We start from the raw sequence: 21641 nt of genomic DNA on the forward strand, positions 1-21641 counted from the left end.
CTGTCAAATAAATAAATAAAATCTTTAAAAAAAAAAAAAAAAAAAAAAAAGAAGCAACCGGGAGTGTTGGATAGACAGCAGAAGAGACAGCCAAAAATCTGGCCAGGGATGAGAAGCACTGGCTTTCTAGGCTGCGGACAGCTGTCCACTCAACAGTCCTCCAGCCCGGCACGAAGCAGATTATTTTTGTATATATTCTGATCCAACTAACACTTATCAAGTGTCTGCTGTGTGCCAGGCGCCAAGCACAAAGCTTCTTTTTATAAACTTCATTTAATGCCAAAAGTTTGAGAAGGTGGCATCACACCCCTCTTTCCTCAGACAAGGAAACAGGAGCAGAGTAAACGACTGGCCGGCATTCCTCACACATCCTCTGAGCTCTGAGCACAGCGCAGTCGCCAGGAAGCCGAGCTGCATTGTCCTTGGGGGCAAGAAAAGCCTGCCTGCATCTGAGCTAAAGTTCAAGAGGTCGCGGCTCATCTTAGGAGCACACACTTGGACCTCCCTGCCTTGTGACTTCTAGTGACAAGAAGGAGTTTCCAAGCCAGATTCAGAATTCAATGCCTTTTTTTCCTCCTAGCCCAGATCCCCTCAAAAAAATGCCACAACAGGGGATACAAATTTTTAACATACTTTATTGATTTAGGGGCCAAACAAGGCAGCATTTGGTCAGTTAAGAAAGGCACCTCATTGAAAATAATACATCACAGTGCTGACGAGTGATCCCAGTCACAGGATTTGAGGATGGAAAGGACAATCTTTGGATGACGTTGCTTAGGGCACTTGCTTGTTTATTAACAACGGTCCCTTCCCACATTGTGGATGCAAGATGGCAAGAGTGCAGGGATGCTGGGTGGCGGCTGGGAGCTGACCCATGAGAACAGGGCGGGGACCAGTACACAGCAGTATGTGGTTGAGGAGGGAGACCAGCCCCACCTTCCCCCAACTCCAGTAAACTTGATTGGCTGAGCCACGGCCCCCATGAACACGCCCCCTCCCAATCTTTCCAATGCAGAGATGATCTTTCGATCTCATGGTGCAAGGGAACCAAGGCCAGGAGTCGAACCACCGCCATTCCAGGCTTTTGGAAAGACGGGGCAACAGTCTGACTTCCTGCATTCTCAGGCTGGCAACCCATGAGGCTCTGAGATAAAAACTGAGGTCTTAGGACATTTGACTTTAAAAAATATTGTCACCAATCCACAGTAAATGAAACCTGGCTTCCTTAGAAACAATACTGCACCTCCCTATTTCTATTTACAGCCTCTAATCAGGTTTTTAAAAAAAAATTAATTTCCCCCTTTTTCAGACTCCTCTATGACGTGTGAAAGAGACGGCCTATCACATTGTTGCTCTCCGTTACTCCTTTTGGGCCCTTGCCATTCCTCCCTCTCCATCCTCACCCTGACCACCCCTCCCCTCTGCCCAGCACCTAAGAGCAGGGATCACGCCGCGGGGTGATGAACAGTGGTGCAGTCTCGCCTGGCCTTCTGCTACTAGGCTGAAATAGAGAGGAAACAAGAGAGAACAAAACGGGTTTTTAAAAACCAAGTAAGTATCAGGGAAGGCTGGCATGCAGGCCCCAGCAACCAAATGTATCAGACACTGGACATTTCTGTCGGGAGAAAGCTCTCATGCCTGCTGAGGTTAAGGCCATGTAATTAAATGAAGCAAAAATCTAAATCCTGACCACCCCCCAAAAGGACATATCATCCTGCATGTTCTAGGTTCACCGGCAGCCAAATATGCACACGTGAATGTATACGGATGGGTGACAAGTATTTGAGGAGAATCACACACATTCAATTAGCAAACACTCAAGGACAGCCACCTCGAGGCCAAGTGGCTGCAACTGTCCCCTGTGAAAGGGGAGTGGACTCCAGGATCTGTGAGGTCTCCCTCCCCCAGAGAAGGGCCCAAAGCCACTGCAGACACAGCTCATAGTTTTGGTTTCACTCCTCTTCCCTGAAGTCATGTGCTTCCCAGAAATGCCCCATGGCAGACTAGGTTTCTGTTCAGAATGGGCGGAGTTAGTGTACAGGCAGGGAGGCAAGGCGGAGCAGAGCTGGCAGACACTCACTTGAACCAGACCAAAGGAAAGCAAGATGGCCACGTACCCACGCCCAGCTTCCAGGTGGACAGGGGACAAGCCCTCTCAGAGTTCCATAGACAGCAGGAGACCCAGGTCAGACGGGGACTGGGACTCTAGAGCCCACTGCACCAAGTCAGCAGATTGTGCCAGGGCTGGCAACGTTATTTACTGGGCCTGCCACTGGTTTTCCAATGGTTTTTCCAGGAGCTGCTGTTTTGTGGCCTCTTCCAACAGTCTATTAATTCATCTGTTTGCCACAAGTCAAATAGCACAGCATGGACCTCAGGAAATGCTTAATAGATGGGGAACTGAAGTTAGGAGTAAAAGCTGGTTCCTGTCATAGTTGATCTTATTTTGGGTGATCTTTTCTTGGGGAGTCTGTGGAGAGAGTCTGAGTTTACAACAGACACACCTGATTGCGGTTTCATATCCTGCAGAGACTGGGTCTGAGTAAACTCTAATGACAATGAGGCCAAGAACAGAGCACCTCCAAATCAGTTTTGTTCGTACTTGGACTGAGACCAACATTAAAAATGCAAACAAACCAACCTACCCTGGTCTCTCTGGGAAGTGGCCTGGCTGCTCTCAGATGCCCAGCCTGGATGTTCGGAAGGCAGCATGAATTCAAAAGGAACATCGATTTGGGTTTAATTCTTTGGCAACAATTCGGTTTTTACACACGGGGCCCAAGGGGTCCCTACTTTATAGCACTGTGATGCAGATCACAGAAATTTTCCACCTTAGCCCAGATCTTTCTATGGTGATACCTCTACCAGTTATTTCTGAAATCTGTAGTGTATATGCCCTTTTCTTTTCACGGAGGGGAAAAAAAAAGAACAATCCCCATCCACATACTGACTTGTGGCTTTTCACTGTGGGGTAGAAAACAAGTGGAATTCCCTGCCAACATCTGCCACTGGGAACCTTGGCCCTGCTTGACTTTATGTGATCCTGGACTCCTACTCAGCTGTTGGGAGAGGGACCATGAGGTTCTAGAACTGCGGTACCTGGCCGATATCTGAGTTAGGCTATCTGGTAAAAATAAATAAAAATCAAGACTATGGCTAAAGAAGTAAACAGCTGGCAGAGCAATCTTGCCTGTAGCTTAGAAAAAAGGAAGAGTGTACATGTATTTAAATCAACGAACACACGCACGCACACACACAGATGAGATGAGAGTTGCACACACGCTAAAGAGACATCAAGCAAGCGCTTTTTTAATCGGTACAACAAACGGTATTCTCGCTGGCCTCAGGAAGCTTCTCTCTGCCTGCTCTGTAATTCCCACCCTCCCTCAACAGGGATAGGAAGAAAGAAATTCCTTTTTGGACCCAACATTAGATAAACATAACCAAGTCTTTACATGTGGCTTTGGAGAAGGCCGCTAGGATGCTGGCAAACACGACGTCGGGGGTCTGGGTGGCATCGATGACAGAGTGGATCCCTCGTTTCCTGTAGTACTCCACCAGCGGGGTGGTCTGAGTGTGGTAGGCCTCCAGGCGGATCTTCAAGGCCTTCTCATTATCATCTGATCGGCGGACCAAGGGCTCCCCAGTGACCTGAGAACAGGAAGGGGGCAGTGAAAGTCTGGGACGGTTAGCAAAGTTCCTTATCTGATGATGCCAGGTGCAGATTTGTGATGCTGTCTGCTCCCAAAGTCCATCAGAGGGAAAGAAAGATGATCTAGATCCCCTCCACTGCGGAACTCTAAATAGCTTTGCGACTCCCAGGAAGTTGGTCCTAGGAGCAGACCAACTAGTCCGGAGGAGCCGGGCAGCCTGAGGCAGCAAAGTGTGAGGAAGGGGGTTTGTGGGAGGAAGACAGGCAAGGCCCTTCTCTCACAGCTTCTGCTCAGGCTGCTTGGCTTCCAAGATGAACACTTCTAGGATCTTAAGCAGGAAAGATAGAGGCCCTTGAGACTGAGAATACATAAAAAATCAGAGATGCATCTGCCATTGTAACCTTAGTTGGCAAAGTATTCGGTGTTTTCACTAGGGTGTCGGCCATCAGTGTTGTAGCAGTGGCAAGTAAATGAGAAAGAACTCTGAATGCAGAGTTCCCAATTGTGGGATACGTGGCTACGCTGACACGAGGGCTCTGAAACCTGTAGGACCTGACGAACTTGTCTGAAGGGGCAAAGGCAAACCCAGGACTCTCACTCTCACCTGCATGTTCTAGAACAGGTGAAACAGACCTAGTACAGCAAATGTTACAGCGAACATGTATAAGACCCTCCCTGTCACATCTGAAAGCCACTGCAGACTGAGCACTTGGCAACATTAATCCAGCCTAGACAGTCTGAATCTGTCGGACACAGCAGAGTCAACAGAGGGGACATTCTTCTAAAGTTAGGACCAATCAACACATCTCTCTTCAGTCCTGTTCTCCCAGCTTGGCTCTGCTTCTGGGCTTCCAAGCAGCCCTCTCCTGAGGTTAGTCAACCATTTAGATCACCATGATAACAGAGAGAGGCTGCGCTGGACCAAAGACAGGTATAAACCGGGCACTGTGAAGTAGCCAGTGCTGGTATCTACCTCAAAGTCAAATAATAAACTACCCGGGAAGGCGCTGTGTAGACAGAAGAGCCATGGCGCACGAGGTTTACTTTGTAGTGGTATTTCTCACGGTTAAGTTAATCATATTGGTAGGAATAAAGGGAAGATGGAAAGAACAGAAAACAAAAAGGAAGAAAGGGGAAGGAAGGAAAAGGAAATTTCCTGTCCTGGGTTTACATACGTCATCTTTCATGTGTTCCTTTGGGGGGTTGAACTCCTCGTGGTAGGAACGGCCACTCAGAGGGTGAATCAGCCTGAAAGACAGCAAACGAACATGAGTCAGGTTGCCTGAAAGTACCCCGGCACCCCGGGGTCTCCAGGTTGATAAGCAACAACAGAGGAGCTGGACATGAGGACTTTACCCAGCCAGAACCCTGCTATAGGCGTCTCTCGCTTGGGAAGATAGCCGGGCTTCCAGGAAGCTTATGCCAGAGGGAATATGTTTTCTACTTTGACCCAATATGATAATGACCGTCTGGCTGCCGAGGCTGGCGTTAAGCACCTAATTCAGGAACCCGGTGCTGGTCTTACACAGCCCTTCATTTTATTCACCCACTCGCCCAACAGACGTTTACTAAGTGCTCAGTCCGACTCAGGCGTCATACTGAATCCAGGGGCCGCACTGCAATGAATCAAGATGCCTGATCAAAAGCAGCGCTTACTTTAGTGGGAGGGACAAATGTGGAAAAAAAACGAAAATAAATGTGACTATCCTTTAATAGAGATTTGTACAACGTGCCACGGAGGCCAGAGGACAAAGAAGCTAACCCTATTTTATATCCCAGTTCAGTTACAAAAACCAGAAAGGTGTGATGGCGAAGTATTATGTCCTTTAGATGCAAACGGCACCAGACAGGGAGGCACCCCTGAAGCATCGAAGGGCCAAGCAATATGAACACTGGCACCAGGGGAAAGGACTTACTCAACAAGTCAGGAAGTGCCCAAGAATTAAGTGTTCAGCGGGTGCTGAAAACGTAGCTGGGCACCCCATCTCTGCCGGGCCCCCTTGGGCCACAAACTCGAGTTACTGACTGTGAGGGGCCATGCCATGGGAGCCCAGAAACCTAAGAAGGGAGGAAAGCAGGCCAAACACTGCCCAGCAGCCAGACGTCTAGTTTCTCACGTTTGTGCCGACCTGGACTTTCTTACTGAATGGATGCCTGCTCTCCTGATGAAGGTCTGTTACACCAGAGCTTCCCAACATTTTTCACCTCTTGGCGCTGGCGGAAGCATTTATGTGTTAAGCACTTGCGTGCTTCCCCTCCAGAATAGTCCAGGCCTACCCAGCTGCTCTGATGGCTGAGGGGATCCACATCTCGGCATATCCGTTGGGAAAGTCCGGGTGAGACTATCAAAGCCTGGGCAGGGGCGCGCAGGTGGCTCAGTCGGTGGAGCGTTGGACTCTTGGCTTCAGCTCAGGTCACAATCTCAGGGTCGTTAGATCAAGCCCCGCATCAGTTTCCACGCAGTGCAGTCTGCTTGAGATTCTCTCTCCCTCTCCCCCTTCCCCTTCCTTGGTCTCGACAGCACACTTTTGGGGGGCTAAGCAGTCCATTTACAGCACTGGTGGGGGCAAGGTGATGGCTGAGCAGAACAGGCTACACTGATGGCTATGCCTGTTGTCAGGCCCTCTTTTATTTGAGTCACTGGTGAGGTTCCTCTGGTGCCTCTATTGGGAGACCTGGGGAGAGGCTGCGGGGCTCAGCTACAGCTTTCCCTCTGCAAAGGCTTGCAAGCTCGAGACATGGACCATGATTCTTCCCCTTCTGGAAAGCACAAGGCACACAGCAGCCCAGCTGCAGCAGACCTGACTCTTTCGTTTCCACATCCCTACATCTCTCACTTACTTCGATTCCCTCAGCCCTCCAGATACAGACAACACATGGCTCCTTCCCCGTGCCCAGACTTCATTTTAAGAGGAATGCCAGGCTCACTCCCCGGAAGGGCAACGAAAGAAAGTCCAAGATCCAAGTTTTCGAAGTGGGACTGGTCTCAGTACCAACCACAACAGCTCTAAGGACCACTGAGCCTGACCTAGTGGTGGGGGTCGTGATGGGGAAGGACATGAGCCGGGATTCTAGAGCCGTTGCTGTCTTGAGGAGGACACTTCAGATGCCTGTTTTCTCAGCCACAAAGGATGGACGGCTTGAGACATTAGGACAGCCAACTGGTAGGATAATTAGGATATTGGAGAGCCAACACTGAGAAAGTTAAAACCCATAACCGCCAACCATACATATTCAAGACATAAAGTAATGACTCATAATATCGTCAGAAGTAAGGTCAGAGCTAATCAAAATTTACAGTGTGTTTTTATCATGCCAGATTTAAATAAGATCCAAATTAAACCAACTAGTCCCTGCCCCGTTTTCTTCCAACCCTCACTGTAGTGGACCAGGAGGCAGAAAGCCCACTTTCAGTGCTAGTTCTGCCACTGATCCACAGAGTGAATCTGAAAAAACTGCTTTACCCGTCTGGTGTGTCCTTCTCTGTGAGGGAGGTGGTTGCACCATATCACTCACCCCCAAACCCAGACCCTGGGTCTTCTTCATGCTCTACAATAACCTTGTAATTTGCTCTTCAGCATCTCTTCATTCCCCACCAGCCAACCCCAGTCAAAAGCCTCCACAACTCCACGTGGGGATCAGAATCTTCCTCCTAGGTGGGCTCTTGTCTGTTTCTCTTTTGCCCCAGTTTAGCCTGTACACCAGGGCCAAACTAATGTTCTTAGAATGCTGCTCCTGCCCTAACACCTCATGGCTTAAAAATGTCACATGACTCCTAATCTGTCTACCCTCTTCACCCTGGCCAACCTTCCCCAGTCAAGCGCCCATCTGATCTTCCCAATAGCACTTTTTCTACCATCCAGCCCCGCAGATCACTCCTCCAACTCCGGACAGACATTTTGCCACCACCCCTAGAGCTAGAGGCCCTCCCCTAACCCTTACTCATTCCCACCTCTACTCCCTTCCTGGAAAGCCTCACCGAAATCCTCTCCATCCAGGAAGGTCATGTTTGACATTACACCTCTCCTAGGCAGCCTTCCCTTTGCCCTCCCAGGCTCGCTCCTTAGGACTACCCACTGCGTTAATCAGCCCAGGTTTCTCGTATGGCTTGTAGACTCTCTGAGGTCAGAGACGGGCACATTGTTCTTCTGTACCCTCCAGTATGGCGCTACACACAGAACAGGCACCCAGAAACATGGGCTGATCGATGCAAAGGCCCCCAGCGTCAATAAAGTGGATCCCACCATATCTAACGTAGCCCCTCAGGAAAACACCTGTCAACACTCACCCCGCTGTCTGTTTACATGTCTACCTCTGCCCTTGTAGATATGAACTACAGACCCATAGAAAAAATGTGCATCTTCATGAGGAAATCAACTTAGTAAAATTTACAACAAGAAAACATTCTCCTTCTAATTAATTCCAAAAGTTTACACGTACTAGGATGGTCACAGCATTAAATTAACAGCAGACAACTATAAAAAACACAACCGTACCACAATAAGGGGACAAGTGAGTAAATGATGGCTCTACTGTGAAATACCAAGCAGCAAGCAAAAATAATGGTCACAGACATCTGGTTCAAGATGGCAGACTGACTACCTTCCTGAGACTCCATCAAAATGACTAAGGGATATCAAAGTCACAGCCCACAATAAAGATGAGACTGGGAGGAGGTCTATTAGTGGCCAAGATCTTCCCACATATTTCTGGAAGGCACAAAGCAGATGGCAGAGTGGACAGGAAACAGGGTAGAGGAAATTGTAGCCTAAAGCAGTGGCCCTTTCAGGGCAAACTTGTTGAGAAACAGAAGCATGTCTGTATTTAGCGGTGACTACTACAAAGAAACAAGTACTTTAAAGATTGTATTTATTTACTGTTTTTGTTTTTTTTTAAAGATTTTATTCATTTATTTGACAGAGAGACACAGCAAGAGAGGGAACACAAGCAGGAGAAGAGGGAGAGGGAGAAGCATGCCTCCCACCGACCAGGGAGCCTGAAATAGGGCTCGATCCCAGGACCCTGGGATCATGACCTAAGCCAAAGGCAGATTAACGACTGAGCCACCCAGACGCCCCTTTATTTACTGTTTTAAGCAAACTCTACACCCAATGTGGGGATCCGACCTCCAGTCCTGCGACCAAGAGTTGCGTGCTTCACTTGGCTGAGTCAGCCTGGTGCTCTAAGCAACATGCACTTTATTATATTTAAATAAATATATTTATTTATTTATTATTTGAGAGAGAGAGAGAGAGTAAGAGAAGGAAAGAGTGAGGGGGTGGGCAGAGGAAGAGGGAGAGAGAATCTGAAGCAGACTCCGTGCTGAGCATGGCGCCGGACACGGGGCTGGATCTCACGCCTCTGAGATCACGACCTGAGCCAAAACCGATAGTCGGACGCTTAACGGACTGAGCCCCCCAGGCACCCTGAAACAAGTACAAAGCAACAGTGGGTTTAGCTGAGGGGGCTGTACCACGAGCAAAATTTTCCTCCATTTTCTAAACTTTGTGTAGGTGGTCATACTATTTTCACACTACAAAACCTACAGCAAGGTAGGGCAACTCCCAAATGAACCCAGATTTCAGGGCACTGGAGATAACCATGGAAGGAATGGCATCTTTCTGAGGCACCTACCGTAAGCAAGGCTCCGAACTACGCAGGTCATGGTATGTAAAATGCACAGCCGTTCCTCGACGTGGGTCTTATTAACCCCACTCGACGCAGGAGGAACCAGCCCTGGCTAGATTAAGAAAGCTGCCTAGGGTCAGAGTTAAAAGGTGACAGGCCTGAGATGCTGTCTGCCTTCAAACCCCTTGCTCTTCTTCCCACGTATCTCCATCCCATGTCACATACAAGACCAGCCCGTGTAACAATGGCACTACGCCGCCTGGCTGGGATCAGGCAAGAGCAGTTTTGCTGGTCTGATAAAGCTCTGAGGAGGCAGGACCAGGAGGGGCCTTCAGAGGACAAATACCTTCCTGTGATTCTTCGGATCAGCAGAGAGTCTGGGATGCTGAATTCAATCACAGAGTCAAGCTTCTCTTTCCTCTTCTCCATGAGGTCGTCGAGCTGCAAGAGAGTACTATATGGCCCATCTAAGCTACCAGAGCTTGATCAGAGCCGTTTCCCTCAAAGGAATTATGAGATAAAGGGCCAAGAGTTCGTTTTCATACATTAGTGACACAAATGCAAGGCACCTACCATTTCTGCCTGTCTCACGGTCCGAGGGAAGCCATCTAGAAGAAAGCCATTTTTGCATCGAGGGGTCTCCAAATTCTTCTCAATGAGCTCCACTACCATTTCATCGCTCACCTGGAAGTTAAGAACAAGATAGCCTTGGGTTTAAATCTGTTAATTAGGTGACATGAGCGCAACTCCAGGGCCACAAGTTTGTGTTTCTATAACCTGATTAAACAGCATGTTTTCTTGACCCCAAAGAAGCAAATATTAGAGCAAATGTGGAATGGCTCCACATGCCAAAGAAAATTCAGTTTCATGACTTTTGTGGTTGCCACATATGTGTTCTCCTCCCTGGAGATTCTCTTGCGTCCCAACTATCTGGGTGAGGGAAGAGGATCCCACTGCCCGTCACTTGGACAGGAGTGTCTGAGGTCCTGAGGACCTCACCAGCCATTAGCCAGGATCCTTTCCATCAGATAATAGCTCATCAGCTGTCCTCAAGGCACAAGAAAGATGAGGGCTTCTAGCTGAGAGATCACTGAGGAGGGCTCCATGGGAGAATGGGGCTCAACCAAAATGCAGGAAGGTACCAACCTTCCCTGTTTCACAATTCTGATCAGGCGAACAGTAAAGTGGTTCAGGCCATCCTGGACATGAGGTAACAGAGAAGGCTGCTGAACTGGCAAGACTGGGTCAGAGCCAAGGAAATGAGGTGCCAGCCCAAAGCACCTCTTAGTTGCTCTAAAAGCCCTAATGAGGACCCCTCCAGCTTCCAAAAACTGGTTTTCCTCCTGAGCTTTCATAGAAACAGAGTTCCCTACTAGTATGACCGTGAAGGCTGCTAACACTTTTATCTCCTGGGACCTGCTGTGAACTTGGGGACGAAGTACAAGCTCTGTGACGAAGTGAAGGCTGGAGATAAGCAATCTCATGGCCATACCCCAATTTTTTCTCAGTACAAGATCTTATGCCAAGACCCAAAGTCCAAACTATCTAGCTTTCTGGCTTAGCTCAAGGTCTCACAAGCACGAAGGGAAAGCTAGAGATAAAGGGGCAGGTGGGCGGGTAGGGGTATGCCAGATACAGCTATGCAATCTCAAAGCCTGCCAGGAGGTAATTCGGGGATAAAGATAAAGCCAAGGCCTTCCCCAACCAACATTCTGAGATTCGAGAAGACCAGAGGGCCAAGCACAAAATGACTTCTGAAGGTGATTCCCAGATGATAAACATACCTTTTTCTACTCCCCTTCCCCCAAAATGGTATCTGATCATCTTCATGTATGAACTTAAAATAGTGAAATGTTGGGAGCCTGGGTGGCTCAGTCAGTTACGTATCTGCCTTTGGCTCAGGTTACGATTCTAGGGTCCTGCGATCAAGTCCCGCATTGGGCTCCCTGCACAGCAGGAAGTCCACTTCTCCCTCTCTTGCTCTCTCTCCATCAAATAAAAAAATAAAATATATATTTTAAAGATTTTATCTGTTTATTTGACAGAGAGAGAGATCACAAGTAGGCAGAGCGGGAGGTGGGGGTGGGGTGGGGGGGCGGGGAGGAGGGGACAGACTCCCCGCTGAGCAGAGAGCCCGATGTGGGGCTCAATCCCAGGACCCTGAAATCATGACCTGAGCCAAAGGCAGAGAGGCTCAACCCACTGAGCCACCCAGGCGCCCCTAAAAAAATAAAATCTTAAAAGAAACCAGGGAAAATGTTATGGAAGCAAATGGTTTGTAACCTTGTAAGTACTTACAACCCAGTGCATCTTCTTGCTCATGAATATTCTATACTATAACCATTGTTTCTGTAGTTTAATTAAAATGTTTTCTTGGTGTTCCAGGTTATTAAAATGCCTGAAGGTGATTTCCAGAGGCCAACTCCCAGAAAAACTCAGTTACAATTAAGCTCTGGCGCTAATCAAAGAAGATTTAGTAGATAATAGATTGTAATCATCCAAATAGATCAACTGGCCTACAAATGTAAGAAAATGCTATTATATCCCCCAAGTAGGAGGAATTATTACTTCCATCAGCCACCAAGCAACTCCACTGTTAGAGACACAGAACACAGAGCCACAAAAACAGAGTTAAAACACCCTGCGGTTTCCTGCATTCTCTCTTGGATATATCCTTGAGTTCTGGCCTAGGGATGGCAGTTTCATTTCTGGCTCTAAAACCAGGGCCTATTACAAAACGCATCAGCACAAAAGAACCTCAAGAATACTATAAATAGGGGCACCTGGCTGGCTTTGTCAGTAGAGCACGTGACGCTTAATCTCAGGGTTGTAAGTTCAAGACCCACATTGGGTGTAGAGCCTACTTAAAAAAAAAAAAAAAGGAATACTGTGAATAAAATAAATGCCACACATTCAGAATGTACCACATAACCTGCTACCCTAGAAGTCTGTGCAGTGGGTGAGTTTGTGAGAACACCCTGCAGCACAGGGCTGTCCAACAGAACTTTCTACAATGATGGAAACGTTCTAAAGCCGCACTGGCTAACAAACCTTTGAAATGCGGCCAGTGAGACTGAGCAGCTGAATTTTCAATTCAAGGAAATCTCAATTAATATCCATGGTTCCACGTGGCCGGTGGCCACCAAAGGAGGCAGTGCAGACTGAGACGCAGGAATATCCACATTCACTGGGACCACCGAACCTACCAGTTTCCCGGCATCCATAGTGGCCTTCAGCTTTTTCCCCAGTTCTGAGCCAGATGCAACCATGGCCCTCAGCATGTCCCCAGTGGCCAAATGGCAGACGCAGAAGTTTTCGGCCAATTTGGGTGCCTGTGGAGGGGAAGATGAAAACCAAGACAGAATTAACACTGAAGGCCCTGGCATCAGGCTGCCCGGGGGTGAGTCTGGTCCTGTCACTGGCTCAGTGGACTTTGGCCAATGCCCGATTTCCTTACCTGGAATAGGGATAAAAGTACCAGATGTTATAGTCCAATGTAGAACAATTATAGGGTCACAGTAAGATTTCTACGGCAGAATCCCTGTAAAGCACTGAAAACTGCCCCTAGCACACAGGAAGTGGTCATAAATATTAGCTATTCTCACAACTTCCACCAGACACGCCCTAGTAACACAAAAGCCTCAGTTTACAAATGGGAAGAATCAAAACAGCAGTATCAGTACCTCTCAGGGTTGCTGCAAAGTTTATTTATTTTAAAAAAGATTGTATTTATTTATTTGACAGAGAGACACTGTGAGAGCAGGAATACAAGCAGGGGGAGTGGGAGAGGGAGAAGCAGGCTTCCTGCTGAGCAGGGAGCCACCCAATGTGGGGCTCGATCCCAGGACCCTGGGGTCATGACCTGAGCCAAAGGCAGACGCTTAACTGACTGCACCACCCAGATGCCCCTTTATTTATTTAAAGATTTACTTTTTATTTTTTTAAGATTTATTTATTTACTTATTTGACAGAGCTCACAAGTAGGCTGGGGGAGGAGGGCAGGGCAGGCTCCCTGCTGAGCAGACAGCCCGATGCGATGCGGGGCTCAGTCCCAGGACCCTGAGATCATGACCTGAGCCGAAGGCAGAAGCTTAACCCACTGAGCCACTCAGGCGCCCCTATTTTAAGATTTTTATTTTGAAGTAATCTCTATGCCCAATGTAGGGCTCAAACTTACGACCCAGAGATTAAGAGTCATACTGGTGGAGCCGGCCAGGCGCCCCAGCTGCTGAGAAGTTGAAATGAGTTCACGTAGATCAACCACTCAACACAATGCCTGGTATATAATGTGTTGAATGAACATTTGCCAAAGAAATGAATGCACTACTGTCAAGTAAGGTGGCCAGGGGCCTGGGAGGTAGCCCGGGGCCAGGTGAGGAATGCGGGTTTCCCCTCAGGCACATCTGGTTCTTCCCCTTTCCTCTCAGAGCCTCAGTTTCCTGATCTGTTTAAGATGAAGGCAAAAAGTCTCCATCTCAGAAAGTAGCTGTGAGGATGAGATAGGATACATAAAAAGAGCATTTGGCCAACAGTATATACTTACATAGTAGTTTTAGGAGGCAGAATAACCTTTTGGTTAAGAGCATGGGCTTCAGAGTCAAAATTCCTGGGGTTCAGACACCAGTCGCTAGATATGTGACTAGAGAAAAACTGTATCACCTTACTGCCTTTCAAATCTCCTCTAAGTCGAATGGAAACAGTAGCAGGCCCTCCATCACTGGGCTGATGGGATCAAATGGAGCTCGACATATATACACCAGGACAGACACAGAGTAAACACTCTGTGAACTTTAGCTGGCACTGCAGCCCCAGTCCTAATTCCACGTTCATTCATAGAGAAAGAAAACACTGACACCCCCTCCAAGAACCCTGCTGGGAGCCAGGAAAACAAGACATGGATTCTGGCCTCTACAGGCTCCTAGTTTGGTGGACAACACAGCAGAATAAAGACCAGAACAGGAAGAACTCTGAACAATACAACGGGAGTACCCTCCTCACCCCACCCCTCCACCCTGCAGAATTTACAAGGAATTGAATCAGTTCACGAAGCTTGATATTTAGTGTTCTGGTTCAACTGTTTCAAAAAATAAGTAGGGTTGGATTCTTATTCAAGCCAGTGCACTGGGAGTTTTCTTAGTTGCACACAGGAAAGGGAAATAGATGGGGCTCAGTGTAGCAAATTCTAGTTTGATTCATGGACTGATTCAGTTCAAGCAAAGACATGACTTCACAGCAAAATGGAATCCAGATGAAGGAGGTGTTAAAAGATGCACTTTGGAAAACCAGTGAGGGTCAGGACTCTCTGGCAGTGGAAAACCTTCTGGCCCTCCAGGTTGGTGGCCACACCCCCAGAGAACTGAGCTTTTCTGCCAATCTTTCTCCTTGGTTGTTGAAGTTAACCTGGGGGAACATTATGGAGACCGGGATTGTGCGGTTCAGGATGATGGGATTCTACAGCTGTGTGACCTTGGGCCAGTTACTTAACTTCTCAGCATCTGTTTCCTCACCAGTCAGTTGGGGATGTCTATCTACTTGATTGGGCTGTCGTGAGGATAACAACATTGGGCTGGTTTGAGGAAGTAAAGTATCCAAAACATTAAGACACACAGTGGGCATTTAATAGAAGACTTCCCTCCATGGTCTTTCTTTTTTGCATTACTCTACTTGCAACCTACAGAAGCATTCTGATGAAATAACTGGACTGTTTAATCCCCATCCCCTCACACTTCAAGATTATGCTTCAGGGCACTGCTTCTACTCCAGACCACCAGGGGATGCTGCTAAAATGCAGATTCTGATTCCACAGGGCGGGGCCTGAGCATCTGCATTTTTAACAAGCTGGTAGGCCTGGCTGTCCTGTTGGCCCCTGGACCACACTCTTGCTGCTTGAGGCCCTGAGTCACTTGTGTCTCACTGGCCATGAACCAAGAAACAGGCTCATCACCTCTGTGAGAACCCTGTGGGGGAAGAGGTGGGCTTTTGTGGGGGGCACGGGTAAGAATGGCTGAAACCGCCAGACAGGCAGCATGGTGGGTGGGTTTAATAACTTCGGTCTTCAGTGTATTACCACAGTCATCTGGGGCACATGCTAAAAATATAAAGCCAGGCCCACCCTTAAAGTTTATGCCTGAGAGGTTCTCAGGCAGCACCCAGGGATTCTGATGCACAGTCTGTGAAACCCCCCGGGGGCAGTGGGACAAGACTGGGTTTTTGGTGGTACACATCTGGGTTGGAAACTAGGACCCGCAATTTACTCACTGTGCTCCCCCTGAACAAGTTATGCTGCCTTCTTAAAGCCATAGTGTCTTCATCCCTGGAGTCCAGACAATAATGTCTACTCTCAGAGCTATTATGGGGACTTAATAAAATTATGTATGCAGAAGCATTCAGCACAGTGTCTGGCATTCAGGGAAATAAAGGGAAGCTATTAGTTGTTGAGGTTGGATTTAATCTCAAACTCATGTTTTCTCACTTTGAAATTACCTCTCTGCCTCTGTCTTTCCCACTCCCACATCCCATGCTCCTGAATATGTAGCTGGAATCATCTCCTAAAATACTGCTGGGCGTGCCCCCCATCCCCAACACCTACACACACATTCAGAAGCCTTCCATGTCTCCTCAGTGCAAAAGGGGAGAAGTCCAAATATCTTAGTCTAGCACTCAGTGTCCTCCATAATCAACTTCCTACGCAGCCTAAGCTCTTCAAATTTACCTCCACCTTCAAATTTACCTATCTGCCTTGCACCACTGTAAACAGCAGCTCTATGTATGGTTCACGAATACATAATGTAAGCATCTCTGAGGACCTTAGCTCCTCTCCCTTCTACTCTTCCCTACTCTTCCCAAATTCTGAGCATATCTCTCTCAAAATACTCTCACCTATCCCTTGTTCCTCTGATAAGGACACATCAACATCAGCTGAGTATTTGCAACATGCCAAGGGGTTTTTCTATGCAGTTTTACTGCAGTTAGTATGCATAATATACAACAAACCCAGGAGGTAGGAACTATTTTTAATCTGTATTTTATAAATGAAATTCAGAGGCTAATTGCCCAAGATCACGTAGCTAATAACATCAGAGCTGGCAAGCCCTAGCACTTATCCATGATATACGGCCTTATTAAAAAACAGCAATAACAACCCACAGAGCCTTAGTGGCTGTTTCTGAGGAAAGGGTGCATGTGTGTATGTGTGTGTGTGTGCGCCCGCCTGGAAGGGAGCACAGGAGGATTTTGCCATGCTGGCAACATTCTGTTTCTTAACATGGATGTAAGCCGCCCAAGGGTAATTGTGAAAATTCATGTTGTGAAGATCCATCAAGCTGCTCACTTATGATATGTGTACCTTTCTCCATGTACAGTATACCTCCATAGAAAGCTTTTTAAAAAGCACAGAAACCTGTGTTTGAGTATCTCTTCTGCCTCTTAACTTACCATGGAACCTTAGGCCAGGGATTCTTCGAGACTATTTCCTCATCTATAAATTGGGGCTAACGATACCGACATTACGGGCTGGGTAGGAGGAAGAATGGAATACTCTCGACAAATGACAGTTCTTGTCCCAACCCTGAACTAGTCCTAGCATTTGTCAGTTACTCATCTGACACGTTCCGTGTGGTACTTCGCACTGGTACGGGTTGTGCGCGTGCTGTTCAGTTCTGCCTCTACACCCAGACTAGTGTCAACTATGAAAGATGGTGACTCTGCTCAGGAACCAGTCATGGATTCAAATCCTGCCTTTGCTACTTCTTTATGCCTATCCTGGGGCAAGGTACAGCATTTGGGCCTCAGTTTATTAGTACAAAGGGCATGGATAAGAACAGGACCTACCTTCTAGGGCTGTAGGGTTAAATCAGACGACATGTGGAATCTCTGACTAGGGCCCTGTCACATAACTGAGCAAAGGGTGACTATTTGTTGTACTGTATCTTCTTGAGGGCAAGGGCTGCTCTCTGCATCTCTAACACTAAAACAATCAAGCACAATATGCATAGGGTAGGAGAAAATCTAACCCAGGGTAGGAGATAGCCAATAAAAGAGCAGGGGCTTGGGAGCCATTCAGGTGGCGGATCTGCCGATAACTTGCTATGTAAACTAGAGAACAGGCCCTCTGAACTTCAGTTTCTCTAACTGTAAAAAGGGGAATAAAAGTATGGGTCTCACAGAGGTGTCATGTCGCCGCACTGATACAGCTGACAGAGACTGGCCTGCAAGAACTGGTATAAGCTGGACACATACAAAAAACTGTGAACGGGGCGACAGAGACACCTCGGTCACACTATCTGGTCGCTGCCTGAAAATAATTTGTGAAGGGAGAGTGGATGGGGAAGCAATGGCCACCAGCTGATGGTTCTTGGGGCTGGATAATGGGTAGATGGGGACCAGTCTTCTTTTGTATTCAAACTTGAGGTACCTGGGTGGCTCAGTCCGTTAAGTTTGTTTGACTCTTGATTTCGGCTCAGATCATGATCTCAGAGGATGGGGAGATCAAGCCTCTTGTGGGGCTCTGCAATGGGCATGGAGCCTCCTTAAGATTCTCTCTCCCTCTGCCCCACCTCCACTGCCTTCCCCCCACCCCCACCCCGGGTCACATGCTCTCTCTCTCAAAAAACAAAAAAACCCCACAAATTCTTAAAAAAAAAGTTAGGGGGTGCTGGGTGGCTCAGTCGGTTAAGCATCTGCCTTTGGCTCAGATCATAATCCCGGGGTCCTGGGACTGAGCCCTGTGTTGGGCTCCCTCCTCAGTGGGAGTCTGCTTCTGCTTCTCCCTCTGCCCTCAGTCCCCCTCCCCCATCTTGTGCTTTCTAACTCACCCCCTCTCAAAATAAATAAAATCTTAAAAAAAAAAATTAGGGAGTCACCCTAATTAGGGTGACTAAAATTAGCCTCCCTAAAAAATTAGGGAGTCACTGACTGCTAGCTCAGTCAGTGGAGCATGAGACTTCAGATCTTGAGGTCTGTGAGTTCAAGCCCCACATTGGGGAGTAGAGCCTATTCAAAGGAAAAAAATAAATATAGGATGTGTTTGTAGACTAAATGCTGCTGGACGCTGCCACTTTGCAACCTCTGATTTATGAACACTGCTGTTTTTATTTTACTTTTTTTTTTTTTAAAGATTTTATTTATTTGACAGAGAAAGAGACAGTGAGAGAGGGAACACAAGTAGGGGGAGTGGGAGAGGGAGAAGCAGGCTTCCTGCAGAGCAGGGAAGAGCCACCCAGGTGCCCCTGCTGTTTTTTTTTAACTCCATAAAACTACAACCACTAGTATTCCTTTGTCCCACTTACGAAAAGAAAGGTGTACAGAGGTTAAAAGACTTGTTTCCTCAAGTCCCAATTACATCTCCTTCACTTCCACAAAGCCTTCTCTGACCAACACTTGCTGTATGCACACCCTTATAAATCAGCTCATAAGTATAATTTCCTTCAAAACTTCCTGAATACATCACTCTTTACACTGAAATACATCCGGTTGGAAGGGAAAGGAAATGTGTAAGATGAGGAAGTCAATAATTATTAAACGCCTGTGATGTGCCAGGTTGTCATTTAGGTACGTAGGGATGCTTTTACACATGTATATAACACATTCTTCCAAAATCCTTGTCAGCTTTTGGTCTGTATGAGTAAGGACCCTATCAGTCTTGTTCACTGCTCTATCTCCAATGTTTAGTACTAATAAAATGTTGAATAAGTAAGGTGCGTATTATCACCATTTTTCAGGTGAAGACATTCAGGTTTAGAAGTTACAAAGCTTGCTAGACTATAAAACCCTTGTCTCAGCACTGGGATGGGTTGTTCATTACACAACTAATAAAATTATTAACTTCTGTATGAACTAAGAAAAACTAATTGATGCATTTGAGCTACCCTGTTTGTAGTCACAGCAAAAATTTGCAGAGTCTGGGATTAAATATTCTTCGGCTGCAGTTTCCCTAATAACGGAGGGTGATAGCAACAGGAAAGAGACTTCAAAGTTAATGGAGGTCAAGGGGATTAGGTAACAGTGAGTTCCAAGGATGAATCAGCTCCAGCTAGGGAAAGTGGTCGTTCTTGACCTAGTGCCCAGAGCCAAAAAGCAATTATCACAGGAATGACCTGTATCTCCCAGACTTCCCTTGTCATCACCCACATTAATCTGTGTTCTTCAACCATTTCCAACTCCATCAAGTGCTAAGTGATGTGCTGGGTGCCAGAGAGGTCTCAAGAATGAGTTAGACAAGATCTTTTCAAGTGCTTTTCAAAATCTTTTCAAGAAAAAGTGGGCACAGAGCTGTCCCCTGAACACCATTCACTTAGGTGCTCAGGACTTTCAGGAATTCCATCTTAAGCAGCTAACGACCAACAGGAACCTGTGGCCTGGAGGGCAATGCCAGACCTTAAGCAGGAAGGGGACACTGATAATCCAACCTATGGGCTTCCAAATCTTAAAAGGAGATCATAAATCCCAACTCTGATCTACAGGTCCATTACAGCCCTGACACCAAGTGAGGACCCGCAGCCTGCTAAGGTAGAAGGTAACTTTAGAGTCCCAACTCCTGGAGTCCCATGGCTCCTGAGGTTCCATTCCAGACTGCATGAAGTCAATTTTGATATCTTCGGAAAGCAACGTAACCTCTCTGGGACTGTTTTCTTACCCGTATGTTGATACCGTCTCTCATTTCTCCCAACTTACCTGGCTCAGGTAGGTCATACCTGATTTCTCTTAGAACTCTTAATCAGCACACCCCAGTTCCCCCGCTGTCTCACGTGCTAAAGATGTTCCTCCACCTTCAGTCATTAACCCTAACCAGCAAGGTTCCCCTACCCCAAATGCCTGGAACATAACCCTGGACAAGCCACTCCCACATTGTAGGGAATCGGGGGTCCCTGACTCCACTCAGGCTGTAATCTAGATGCTTCAACCAAAGGCTCACCCTACCGCTCAAATCCTCTCAGCTTTTAACTCCTTAAGGAATCTAAATCAGTCCTTTGATCCCAACATGACACCTCAAGTCGAGATCCCTCCAGAACTCTAATCCTAACTCAGACTTCCCCCGATCTCCAACTGGACCCTCTCCCAAACGCCTTCCCAGAACCCTCCCACACCCTCCCCAGGCCTAGGCTCCAGGTCCCGCTTCAGGGCTATCTGGAGCTCCGGCCCTCCTGACCTTGGAGTTCCACAGGCTCCGCCGCCAAGCCCGCCCCTGCAGCTCACCTGGGTACCCTTGCCGGCCCCGGGAGGCCCCAGGAGCACGGCCCGGATGCCTTTGGGACACTCTGGGGCCGGTTCGGGCGCGGGGACGTTGGGAGCCATGGCCGCCAAGCCTCTCACCGCTCAAGCCGCTAGCACACACCTCGCAGGTCCAGCGCTTCCAGTCTAGCGCGCCGCGCACGCCACGCACGACCCGCTCGCCGCTAACACTGGTCCGCCGCCACGTCCGTCAGTTTGCTTCTCCCGCCCCCGAACGTGATGGACACTTCAATTTACCAACCATGAGGCGATATTGTAGAAAGCTGCTTTTGATTGGACAGAATCTGTACGGGAGTAAGGAAGGGGCGGGCGATCATATTCCGAGGCGGGGTTGGGGCTCCCGGCGGGTGTGTGTAGTGGGCGGGAAAAAGTGAAGTAAGACCTGAGGCCCGGCTGGAAGTTCTAGTTTGGCTTTGACAGTTAATGACACCCGCAACTCCGGTAAAGCCCTATGCAATTGCTTCTGGGAGTGCAAATGGGTGAAATCAGTCTTCGAAGACAAGTTGATACTATGTATCAAATATTCTTTGGCCCAACAACTGCGCTTCCAGGAATTAAAGATATAATCAAAGAAAGATAAATGCGTGAAGATTTGTGTAACAAAGACGTTACTTGTAGCACAACAGCCTAAAAGCCTCAAAAAAGCAAACCAAAAGACAAAACAAAAACAAAGTCAATATCCCAAATATTCAACAAGAGATTGGTTAAATAGATTGCAACAAATTTGTATTCTGAATCCCCCCCCCTTGTATAAAATATTTAAACACATGGGAAAATGTTCACCAAACAGGATACAAAATTGCAGTTACAACAAAATCCCACTTTTGAGTTACAAGTGATGATCTCTGTACACTGTGATTACAGGAGCCTCTGCCATTCTTCGTGCATGTTTATATTTTCAAAAAGTTCTATAATAAGTTATGTAATAAACAGATACTACTTTTATAATAAGAAAACAACCTTTTTAAGTCAGGAAAAGCTTTTCTCAAAAGAGATAACTCTTGGATATATCTCTTGGAGATATCCTTCTTGGATAAGAAAAGAATTCCTACAGCTTTTTGGTGTGTGAAAGTTTCATCCACATCCCCTGTGAAGCAATCCTCTAGACCCTGGCAAGACTAGCCCCAAGGG

General features: G+C 47.4%; 1 protein-coding gene across 3 annotated transcripts; it reads right to left on the minus strand.

Annotated features, from left to right (window-relative positions):
• Positions 1-615: 615 nt before the first annotated feature.
• Positions 616-20649, minus strand: LOC111143409 (adenylate kinase 2). 3 transcript variants are annotated; one of them, XM_022497131.1, is made up of 7 exons: positions 20475-20649; positions 12488-12613; positions 9855-9965; positions 9628-9722; positions 4829-4901; positions 3456-3651; positions 616-1501 (listed from the first exon to the last, which is right to left on the minus strand). In XM_022497131.1, exons 1-7 carry the CDS (start codon positions 20571-20573, stop codon positions 1497-1499), a joined length of 705 nt encoding a protein of 234 aa, XP_022352839.1. In that variant the 5' UTR covers positions 20574-20649; the 3' UTR covers positions 616-1496. The 3 variants fall into 3 exon arrangements, with proteins under 3 accessions (XP_022352839.1, XP_022352837.1, XP_022352838.1); XM_022497129.1 differs by lacking the exon at positions 616-1501 and adding an exon at positions 1510-2690; XM_022497130.1 differs by lacking the exon at positions 616-1501 and having other exon boundaries at positions 3286-3651.
• Between the last annotated feature and the right edge of the window lie 992 nt (positions 20650-21641).

The sequence above is a fragment of the Enhydra lutris genome, unplaced genomic scaffold, assembly GCF_002288905.1.
Source record: "Enhydra lutris kenyoni isolate GAN:26980312 unplaced genomic scaffold, ASM228890v2 scaffoldscaffold9, whole genome shotgun sequence".
NCBI lineage: Eukaryota > Metazoa > Chordata > Mammalia > Carnivora > Mustelidae > Enhydra > Enhydra lutris.